The sequence below is a fragment of the Coregonus clupeaformis genome, unplaced genomic scaffold, assembly GCF_020615455.1.
Source record: "Coregonus clupeaformis isolate EN_2021a unplaced genomic scaffold, ASM2061545v1 scaf0284, whole genome shotgun sequence".
Lineage (NCBI taxonomy): Eukaryota > Metazoa > Chordata > Actinopteri > Salmoniformes > Salmonidae > Coregonus > Coregonus clupeaformis.
In genome coordinates, this window is record NW_025533739.1 from 51,685 (window position 1) to 64,189 (window position 12,505).

At 44.8% G+C, this 12,505-nt stretch overlaps 1 protein-coding gene across 1 annotated transcript in view; it reads right to left on the minus strand.

Moving 5' to 3' along the window:
- The window catches only part of LOC121537315 (protein diaphanous homolog 3), a 77,211-nt gene that overhangs the window by 21,215 nt on the left and 43,491 nt on the right, over positions 1–12,505 (minus strand). Inside the window, exon 3 of the mRNA XM_045214605.1 lies at positions 9,172–9,351. Within this exon, the coding sequence (XP_045070540.1) occupies positions 9,172–9,351 (180 nt within the window). The remainder of the gene's footprint in view (positions 1–9,171; positions 9,352–12,505) is intronic.

Below are 12,505 nucleotides of genomic sequence, written 5' to 3' on the forward strand. Positions count from 1 at the left end.
AGGCTCTCTCACTAAATTGGTTGTACTATGTGTACACAAACATTATGATTTCAGTTTGTGAACATTATGATTTCAACATTGTGATATACAGTTGAAGTTGGAAGTTTACATACACCTTAGCCAAATACATTTAAAAACTCAGTTTTTCACAGTTCCTGACATTTAATCCTAGTAAGAATTCCCTGTCTTAGGTCAGTTAGGATCACCACGTTATTTTAATAATATAATAAATAATAATATTTTAAGAATGTGAAATGTCAGAATAATAGTAGAGAATGATTTATTTCAGCTTTTACTTCTTTCATCACATTCTCAGTGGGTCAGAAGTTTACATACACTCAATTAGTATTTGGTAGCATTGCCTTTAAATTGTTTAACTTGGGTCAAACGTTTCAGGTAGCCTTCCACAAGCTTCCCACAATAGGTTGGGTGAATTTTGGCCCATTCCTCCTGACAGAGATGGTGTAACTGAGTCAGGTTTGTAGGCCTCCTTGCTCGCACACACTTTTTTAGTTCTGCCCACACATTTTCTATGGGATTGAGGTCAGGGCTTTGTGATGGCCACTCCAATACCTTGACTTTGTTGTCCTTAAGCCATTTTGCCACAACTTTGGAAGTATGCTTGGGGTCATTGTCCATTTGGAAGACCCATTTGCGACCAAGCTTTAACTTCCTGACTGATGTCTTGAGATGTTGAGGCGGCAGGTAGTTTAGTGGTTAAGAGCGTTGTGCCAGTAACCGAAAGGTCGCTGGTTCTAATCCCCGAGCCGACTAGGTGAAAAATCTGTCGATGTGCCCTTGAACAAGGCACTTAATCCTAATTGCTCCTGTAAGTCGCTCTGGATAAGAGCGTCTGCTAAAATGACTAAAATGTAAAATTTAAAAGTAATGTTGCTTCAATATATCCACATAATTTTCCTTATGATGCCATCTATTTTGTGAAGTGCACCAGTCCCTCCTGCAGCAAAGCACCCCCACAACATGATGCTGCCACCCCCGTGCTTCACGGTTGGGATGGTGTTCTTCGGCTTGCAAGCAACCCACTTTTTCCTCCAAACATAACGATGGTCATTATGGGCAAACAGTTCTATTTTTGTTTCATCAGACCAGAGGACATTTCTCCAAAAAGTATGATCTTTGTCCCCATGTGCTGTTGCAAACCGTAGTCTGGCTTTTTTATGGCGGTTTTGGAGCAGTGGCTTCTTCCTTGCTGAGCGGCCTTTCAGGTTATGTCAATATAGGACTCCTTTTACTGTGGATATAGATACTTTTGTACCTGTTTCCTCCAGCATCTTCACAAGGTCCTTTGCTCTTTTTCTGGGATTGATTTGCACTTTTCGCACCAAAGTACATTCATTCTTTCTAAAGCCATGACATCATTTTCTGGAATTTTCCAAGCTGTTTAAAGGCACAGTCAACTTAGTGTATGTAAACTTCTGACCTACTGGAATTGTGATACAGTGAATTATAAGTGAAATAATCTGTCTGTAAACAATTGTTGGAAAAATTACTTGTGTCATGCACAAAGTAGATGTCCTAACCGACTTGCCAAAACTATAGTTAGTTAACAAGAAATGTGTGGAGTGGTTGAAAAACGAGTTTTAATGACTCCAACCTAAGTGTATTTAAACTTCCGACTTCAACTGTAGAGGTTAGAAACATGTTCATTTCAACATTATAAAGAAAACCTTTTATAAACAATGGCAGCACTGCCGTGTTGATCTGAGCCTCGCCGTTGGAAATCCACAATAAGTGTCCCGACTTTGGACTGTGGCAGATGCACCTCTGCTGACTACACTCATCCACAGCGGGTTGATTTAGCCTTACCGCTCAAAACACGCACAACACCTGCAGCGTAGCTCGCTGAGTCTACCTTATAAATTATAAAAGTCAGTCAATCTCAACGCGACCCGCCAGATTCAGAAGTTTAAGCCCAAATAAACCCCCCCCCCAAAAAAATGCATGAACACCCCTTTGACAAACCCATTCAGTAAAACTAGAACTGAACATAATTCATGATGTTTTTTTTTTTTTTTAGTTTGTTTTAGGGTCAAATATAGTTTCAGTTTTTGTTGATATAATTTTTTGTATTTGATATGATTGGTTTGAGTTTACTTTAATAGCCTGGCCAACAGACACACAGTCTAGCTCTCTCTTTCAACAGCGTGTCATCACAATGGTTATGGAGTTGTGCTCCCTCCTGTGTAATGTCTTGGTCTTCACGGCCAACGGTCAATTCCATTCTCTAATAGAAAGCACTAGGGATGTAAATTGGATAGGGTTTAAGAAAAAAGAAAAGTCAAAAAGAAGAAAAAGGAAGGAGAAACATCATTTTAGAAGAGAGGACAAAAAAGAAGGAGGAAAGAGGGGGGAGAAAGAGCCGAGGTTGAAACAGCGTCCGTGTCAGCTGACGAGGTTAGAGGACGCGGAGTTCCAAAAGATGAAACGTAGACGTGTGTCTAAAGATGAAAGTTAGCCCGCACGACGGTGTCGCTGTCGGCGAGGTTAGCTTATCATGGCCTCTTTAGAGAAAGCAACTGATGAGTCAATGGAAAACTTGGCTGTTCTGTAACTGGCCTTAAAAACATCCATAAGGTCCATCTTTTCCTGGCAAAATGGCATCAAATCTTAAATTTTAGCCAACACTGTCAGAGGGATTCAAGTATTAAACTTTGCCTCCACTGATACCTGTGGGCCTTTTTTTAAACTGTATCACAGTCATGTGGAGGATCAGGCAGGGCATCAATTACCAGTGTTGTCCACGTCGCCTCTCTATGGCAGAGCTGTATGAATCATTACCAGTGTTGTCGCCTCTCTATGGCAGAGCTGTATGAATCATTACCAGTGTTGTCGCCTCTCTATGGCAGAGCTGTATGAATCATTACCAGTGTTGTCACCTCTCTATGGCAGAGCTGTATGAATCATTACCAGTGTTGTCCCCATCACCTCTCTATGGCAGAGCTGTATGAATCATTACCAGTGTTGTCCCCATCGCCTCTCTATGGCAGAGCTGTATGAATCATTACCAGTGTTGTCCCCATCACCTCTCTATGGCAGAGCTGTATGAATCATTACCAGTGTTGTCCCCATCACCTCTCTATGGCAGAGCTGTATGAATCATTACCAGTGTTGTCTCCTCTCTATGGCAGAGCTGTATGAATCATTACCAGTGTTGTCCCCATCAGCTCTCTATGGCAGAGCTGTATGAATCATTACCAGTGTTGTCCCCATCACCTCTCTATGGCAGAGCTGTATGAATCATTACCAGTGTTGTCTCCTCTCTATGGCAGAGCTGTATGAATCATTACCAGTGTTGTCCCCATCACCTCTCTATGGCAGAGCTGTATGAATCATTACCAGTGTTGTCCCCATCACCTCTCTATGGCAGAGCTGTATGAATCATTACCAGTGTTGTCCCCATCACCTCTCTATGGCAGAGCTGTATGAATCATTACCAGTGTTGTCCCCATCACCTCTCTATGGCAGAGCTGTATGAATCATTACCAGTGTTGTCCCCATCACCTCTCTATGGCAGAGCTGTATGAATCATTACCAGTGTTGTCCCCATCATCTCTCTATGGCAGAGCTGTATGAATCATTACCAGTGTTGTCCCCATCTCCTCTCTATGGCAGAGCTGTATGAATCATTACCAGTGTTGTCCCCATCTCCTCTCTATGGCAGAGCTGTATGAATCATTACCAGTGTTGTCCCCATCACCTCTCTATGGCAGAGCTGTATGAATCATTACCAGTGTTGTCCCCGTCGCCTCTATGACAGAGCTGTATGAATCATTACCAGTGTTGTCCCCATCACCTCTCTATGACAGAGCTGTATGAATCATTACCAGTGTTGTCGCCTCTCTATGGCAGAGCTGTATGAATCATTACCAGTGTTGTCGCCTCTCTATGGCAGAGCTGTATGAATCATTACCAGTGTTGTCCCCATCGCCTCTCTATGGCAGAGCTGTATGAATCATTACCAGTGTTGTCTCCTCTCTATGGCAGAGCTGTATGAATCATTACCAGTGTTGTCCCCATCGCCTCTCTATGGCAGAGCTGTATGAATCATTACCAGTGTTGTCCCCGTCGCCTCTCTATGGCAGAGCTGTATGAATCATTACCAGTGTTGTCTCCTCTCTATGGCAGAGCTGTATGAATCATTACCAGTGTTGTCCCCATCGCCTCTCTATGGCAGAGCTGTATGAATCATTACCAGTGTTGTCCCCATCTCCTCTCTATGGCAGAGCTGTATGAATCATTACCAGTGTTGTCCCCATCTCCTCTCTATGGCAGAGCTGTATGAATCATTACCAGTGTTGTCTCCTCTCTATGACAGAGCTATATGAATCATTACCAGTGTTGTCGCCTCTCTATGGCAGAGCTGTATGAATCATTACCAGTGTTGTCCCCATCACCTCTCTATGGCAGAGCTGTATGAATCATTACCAGTGTTGTCTCCTCTCTATGACAGAGCTGTATGAATCATTACCAGTGTTGTCTCCTCTCTATGGCAGAGCTGTATGAATCATTACCAGTGTTGTCCCCATCACCTCTATGGCAGAGCTGTATGAATCATTACCAGTGTTGTCCCCATCACCTCTCTATGGCAGAGCTGTATGAATCATTACCAGTGTTGTCGCCTCTCTATGGCAGAGCTGTATGAATCATTACCAGTGTTGTCCCCATCACCTCTCTATGGCAGAGCTGTATGAATCATTACCAGTGTTGTCCCCATCACCTCTCTATGGCAGAGCTGTATGAATCATTACCAGTGTTGTCCCCATCTCCTCTCTATGGCAGAGCTGTATGAATCATTACCAGTGTTGTCTCCTCTCTATGACAGAGCTGTATGAATCATTACCAGTGTTGTCTCCTCTCTATGGCAGAGCTGTATGAATCATTACCAGTGTTGTCCCCATCACCTCTATGGCAGAGCTGTATGAATCATTACCAGTGTTGTCCCCATCACCTCTCTATGGCAGAGCTGTATGAATCATTACCAGTGTTGTCCCCATCACCTCTCTATGGCAGAGCTGTATGAATCATTACCAGTGTTGTCTCCTCTCTATGGCAGAGCTGTATGAATCATTACCAGTGTTGTCCCCATCACCTCTCTATGGCAGAGCTGTATGAATCATTACCAGTGTTGTCCCCATCACCTCTCTATGGCAGAGCTGTATGAATCATTACCAGTGTTGTCCCCATCACCTCTCTATGGCAGAGCTGTAGTATGAATCATTACCAGTGTTGTCCCCATCACCTCTCTATGACAGAGCTGTATGAATCATTACCAGTGTTGTCCCCATCGCCTCTCTATGGCAGAGCTGTATGAATCATTACCAGTGTTGTCCCCATCACCTCTCTATGGCAGAGCTGTATGAATCATTACCAGTGTTGTCCCCATCACCTCTCTATGACAGAGCTGTATGAATCATTACCAGTGTTGTCCCCATCACCTCTCTATGGCAGAGCTGTATGAATCATTACCAGTGTTGTCTCCTCTCTATGGCAGAGCTGTATGAATCATTACCAGTGTTGTCTCCTCTCTATGGCAGAGCTGTATGAATCATTACCAGTGTTGTCCCCATCACCTCTCTATGGCAGAGCTGTATGAATCATTACCAGTGTTGTCCCCATCGCCTCTCTATGGCAGAGCTGTATGAATCATTACCAGTGTTGTCCCCATCACCTCTCTATGGCAGAGCTGTAGTATGAATCAGACCACTTGCTGTGACTAATGACAAGAGGAGGCTGTGTCCATGTTCATGACGCATCCATCCCACCACCATCCATCCATCCATCCCACCACCATCCATCCATCCATCCATCCATCCATCCCACCACTGCCTCCATCCATCCATCCATCCCACCACCATCCATCCATCCATCCCACCACCATCCATCCATCCATCCATCCCACCACTGCCTCCATCCATCCATCCATCCATCCATCCATCCATCCCACCACCATCCATCCATCCATCCATCCATCCATCCCACCACTGCCTCCATCCATCCATCCATCCATCCATCCATCCCACCACCATCCATCCATCCATCCATCCATCCCACCACTGCCTCCATCCATCCATCCATCCATCCCACCACTGCCTCCATCCATCCATCCATCCCACCACTGCCTCCATCCATCCATCCATCCCACCACTGCCTCCATCCATCCATCCATCCCACCACCACCATCCATCCATCCATCCATCCATCCCACCACTGCCTCCATCCATCCATCCATCCCACCACTGCCTCCATCCATCCATCCATCCATCCATCCCACCACTGCCTCCATCCATCCATCCATCCCACCACTGCCTCCATCCATCCATCCATCCCACCACCATCCATCCATCCCACCACTGCCTCCATCCATCCATCCATCCCACCACTGCCTCCATCCATCCATCCATCCCACCACTGCCTCCATCCATCCATCCATCCCACCACTGCCTCCATCCATCCATCCATCCCACCACTGCCTCCATCCATCCATCCCACCACTGCCTCCATCCATCCATCCCACCACTGCCTCCATCCATCCATCCATCCATCCATCCCACCACTGCCTCCATCCATCCATCCATCCCACCACTGCCTCCATCCATCCATCCATCCATCCCATCACTGCCTCCATCCATCCATCCCACCACTGCCTCCATCCATCCCACCACTGCATCCAATCATCCATCCATCCCACCACTGCCTCCATCCATCCATCCATCCATCCCACCACTGCATCCAATCATCCATCTATCCCACCACTGCCTCTATCCATCCCACAACCACACACACCCGGCTGCCGCTCAACGCTAGGTTTGTGTACACACTAGGTCACACCACATGATCTGTTCTGCAGTAATTTAAAGAATAAAAATCATCACTTACATGATCTTGGTTGGTTTATAGGAATGAGTTAAAGAGTGCTACAAAAAAAGATGACAATGAAGCCATCAAGCTTTAGCTGACTGGAGCTGATTCTGGTTATAGGCTATTTTGGTTATAGGCTCATAGAATATTCATAGAAAAGGTTTTATTTGCAAAACACCCCATTTAGCCCTTCTCTTAACCCCACTAGACCTCCCCAAAACACCCCATTTAGCCCTTCTCTTAACCCCACTAGATGACTTCCTATTCTGGTCTCCCGGGCAGGGGAAGCAGCAACAGACAAGCGGAGGATACTGTCATTTGGAATTATGGCTGTGACTGAAACTTGCATGAAGCAATTTGACAGAAAACCCCAATACGGAGAACAGTCCACTAAACAGAATGATTCATCACATTGTCTGGACTGACTGATGGGGACCACAGGAGGCTGCTGAAGGGAGAAGGGCTCATAATAAATGACACGGAAACCAATGTGTTTGATCCCATTCCACTCCAGTCATTACCGCCAACCTGTTCTCCCTAATTAAGATACCACCAACCTCCTGTGATCGGGGGCCGATCCTTAATGTGCGCTTAATGCGTCATCCATGTCACCAAGGGTGCTTCCAAATGCCACCCTTGTCACCTAAAATGAGACACTACTTCTCAAAAGTAGTGCACTATATACACACAGGGTGCCATTTAGAACGCAACCCCATTTTAGCAACTCAATCTTTCTTTAGGCGGCGGCCACAGACCCACCACAGAAGCCATTTAATCCTGCGTGGCATTTTCTTTCAGGATTTGTCCCAAATGGCACCCTGTTCCCTACATAGTGCTCTACTTGTGACCAGAGCCCTGTGGGTCAAAAGCAGTAAACTTTATAGGGAATAGGGTGCCATTTGGAACGTAGATCCAACAGCTCTGTTCCCGAGGGGAGACAAGCTTTTTAAATCCCCACCGGAACACTAGGTGACAGGTCAGAGGTCAGAGGTCAGGGAGAAAACCCAGAGACATCTTTATCAAACTTTATAATTGGATGTTCTTTTGAGTACAACAAAAAATGGATGAAGAGGGGTTGCTCTTTCCATTGGGATGTTCTTATGAATGGATATCCTCTACTGTTGAAGATGTGAAAGGTGTAAAGAAATGTCGAAGGCACCGTAACCGAGTCTGTGGAATGAACACGTTTGTCACTGACCTGACTAACAATGCAACTGTCTAACAATGCAACTGTCTAACAATGCAACTGTCTAACAATGCAACTGTCTGCATGACCATGAAGCTGCAAAAGACGGAGTTTGGTTTTGAAACTTTATCATGGGAGGTTCTTTTGTGCACAGCAACAAAATGGAGGACGAGACCAAGAGATGTCGTCACTCTATGATTGGATGTTTTTTTTCGAATGGAAGTTCTCTTCTTTTGAAGAGGGGAAAGGTATAAAAGAAATGTGCAAGACATACTTATTACAGAAAACATAACTGTCTGCAGGACCAGGAAGCTTCAAAGACGTAGTGAAGACATACTTATTACAGAAAATATAACTGTCTGCAGGACCAGGAAGCTTCAAAGACGTAGTGAAGACATACTTATTACAGAAAATATAACTGTCTGCAGGACCAGGAAGCTTCAAAGACGTAGTGAAGACATACTTATTACAGAAAACATAACTGTCTGCAGGACCAGGAAGCTTCAAAGACGTAGTGAAGACATACTTATTACAGAAAACATAACTGTCTGCAGGACCAGGAAGCTTCAAAGACGTAGTGAAGACATACTTATTACAGAAAACATAACTGTCTGCAGGACCAGGAAGCTTCAAAGACGTAGTGAAGACATACTTATTACAGAAAACATAACTGTCTGCAGGACCAGGAAGCTTCAAAGACGTAGTTGAAGCATTCAAGCAATTTAATATCAAGCTGATGTAATACGTGCTGGCATGTTGGAATATCACAATTCTGAATGTTGCCCAATTCAAACCATAGCGATAACTGTGACCTCTAGTTATAACCATAGCGATAACTGTGACCTCTAGTTATAACCATAGCGATAACTGTGACCTCTAGCTATAACCTAAGAGCAAAATGGACCACACTGTGTATTTTCCCCTATGGTAAAAAGAGCATGTACCGTTATATATATTTTGAATGTGAAACTGTCAGTATGTCTGACTCTGAGAAAATGCCCTGGAGCATGATAACATAACATACCACCATCATCATCATCATCATCATCTTCTCAAGCTCACACACACACACACACACCCACACCCCCTATCCATCCATCACCTACCATCATCTTCTCGAAGAGGCCCAGTATCTCCTTCTCTGAGGTGATCTTGGAGGACAGGTCCTCAAACTCAGCGGAGGAGGAAGAGGAGGACCATTCAGAGGAAGAGGAGTGTTTGACGTGGGGGAGGTGAGGACGCTCCTTCTTACTGCCCGGGATACGGATACTGGCAAACCTGTCCAGCTGAGGAACACAGACAGGCACAAGGAGGGGAAAAGGAATAAGACTAAATGTTCTCATAAAACAAGGTTATGGGCCCAAATTAAAGACCTGCTGACAGACGAAGCTGTTTGTTAGACAGGTCAAAGTTCAAGGTTAATACTAGCCTGACTGTTAACGTTTGGGTGTTAGCGAAGCTGTGATACATTGACATAGATCAACATGAAAAAGGCAAGGCAAGCATCACCTAAAGAAAAATAAAGGAAAGAGCCCGAAATGGATTTATTAGATAAAAATAAAGGCAAAAACATCCAAGCGGCAGTACAGCAGCATTAAACCAAGGAGAGCACCATTATGTCCTAGACTTATTTCTATATTGGTGCTGAAGTCCACCTTACTGTGTGGTCCTTATGTATAAAGTACAAGGCAGTAATATTTCCATTCACAAACAGTAATGTTGCCTACACAATATACCTTATGTTGTCAAACTGGGGCACCGGGCCAGGAGCCAGAGACTGACTGTACAGGCAAACTAGATTCATTCTGACTACTGCTGTGGACGAGGGCCAGGAGCCAGAGACTGACTGTACAGGCAAACTAGATTCATTCTGACTACTGCTGTGGACGAGGACCAGGAGCCAGAGACTGACTGTACAGGCAAACTAGATTCATTCTGACTACTGCTGTGGAGGAGGGCCAGGAACCAGAGACTGACTGTACAGGCAAACTAGATTCATTCTGACTACTGCTGTGGACGAGGGCCAGGAGCCAGAGACTGACTGTACAGGCAAACTAGATTCATTCTGACTACTGCTGTGGAGGAGGGCCAGGAACCAGAGACTGACTGTACAGGCAAACTAGATTCATTCTGACTACTGCTGTGGACGAGGGCCAGGAGCCAGAGACTGACTGTACAGGCAAACTAGATTCATTCTGACTACTGCTGTGGACGAGGGCCAGGAGCCAGAGACTGACTGTACAGGCAAACTAGATTCATTCTGACTACTGCTGTGGACGAGGGCCAGGAGCCAGAGACTGACTGTACAGGCAAACTAGATTCATTCTGACTACTGCTGTGGACGAGGGCCAAGAGCCAGAGACTGACTGTACAGGCAAACTAGATTCATTCTGACTCCTGCTGTGGACGAGGGCCAAGAGCCAAACATCTGAGATTTAAATCATCATGGTTTATCTAACAGGATTATATTAGTCAACAGATGTTTGTTTTTAAACACTCATGTTGATGCTGCCAGAGAGGACCGGAGATTGAGATCAGGGTGGGAAATGAACAGTGGCTGTTGGACGCCCAAACGTTACCAGCCACTTTAACGGCCACAATCTCTAATGAAGTCAAACCACAGAAAAACACATGCACGTTTTGTCATGTTAAAAACACACTGCTGTGGGCTTTGGATTGAACTTTATGACCACTCGTCAATGTGCCATTCTACCAGCCAATGCCAAAAATCTACCAGCATTTGGCTGGTGTTAATTTCCCACCCTGACTGAGATGTTTTTAGAAGGAGATGAGGGTGAAAGTGGTTCGTTTTCAGCCTGTTATTTAGTTAGTTTTTCAGTCTTGTTGTATCATTATTAGAAAACAAAGAAGCACGCAGGGCCTGATGCTGGCTGCCCGGGCCTGATGCTGGCTGCCCGGGCCTGATGCTGGCTGCCCAGGACAGACCAGAGACGTATCAGGCTTGGGGTGTTAGTTGACAGACAGATCCCTCTGAAGTCTGGCTAATGGACATCAGCAGTACCAAGTCCAATAACCCTGTAGACCATCACTATCATTCACACAACTCATCTGGCTCCGCTACACTGCTCTCAACACTGTGCCCTGTGTGTCTGTGTGTCTGTGTGTCTGTGTGTCTGTGTGTCTGTGTGTCTGTGTGTCTGTGTGTCTGTGTGTGTGTGTGTGTGTGTGTGTGTGTGTGTGTGTGTGTGTGTGTGTGTGTGTGTGTCTGTCTGTCTGTCTGTCTGTCTGTCTGTCTGTCTGTCTGTCTGTCTGTCTGTCTGTCTTGTCTGTCTGTCTGTCTGTGTGTGTGTGTGCTACACTCAAATACACTACAAGACAGAGACAGCAGCCACAGTATGATAATAATACACCATAACACTTAGTGACCCACTAAGCACCCTGACAGTATGATAATACACCATAACACTTAGTGACCCACTAAACACCCTGACAGTATGATAATACACCATAACACTTAGTGACCCACTAAGCACCCTGACAATATGATAATACACCATAACACTTAGTGACCCACTAAGCACCCAGACAGTATGATAATAATACACCATAACACTTAGTGACCCACTAAGCACCCAGACAGTATGATAATAATACACCATAACACTTAGTGACCCACTAAGCACCCTGACAGTATGATAATACACCATAACACTTAGTGACCCACTAAGCACCCTGACAGTATGATAATACACCATAACACTTAGTGACCCACTAAGCACCCTGACAGTATGATAATAATACACCATAACACTTAGTGACCCACTAAGCACCCAGACAGTATGATAATACACCATAACACTTAGTGACCCACTAAGCACCCAGACAGTATGATAATAATACACCATAACACTTAGTGACCCACTAAGCACCCTGACAGTATGATGATAATACACCATAACACTTAGTGACCCACTAAGCACCCTGACAGTATGATAATAATACACCATAACACTTAGTGACCCACTAAGCACCCTGACAGTATGATAATAATACACCATAACACTTAGTGACCCACTAAGCACCCAGACAGTATGATAATACACCATAACACTTAGTGACCCACTAAGCACCCTGACAGTATGATAATAATACAACATAACACTTAGTGACCCACTAAGCACCCTGACAGTATGATAATAATACACCATAACACTTAGTGACCCACTAAGCACCCAGACAGTATGATAATACACCATAACACTTAGTGACCCACTAAGCACCCTGACAGTATGATAATAATACACCATAACACTTAGTGACCCACTAAGCACCCTGACAGTATGATAATACACCATAACACTTAGTGACCCACTAAGCACCCTGACAGTATGATAATACACCATAACACTTAGTGACCCACTAAACACCCTGACAGTATGATAATAATACACCATAACACTTAGTGACCCACTAAGCACC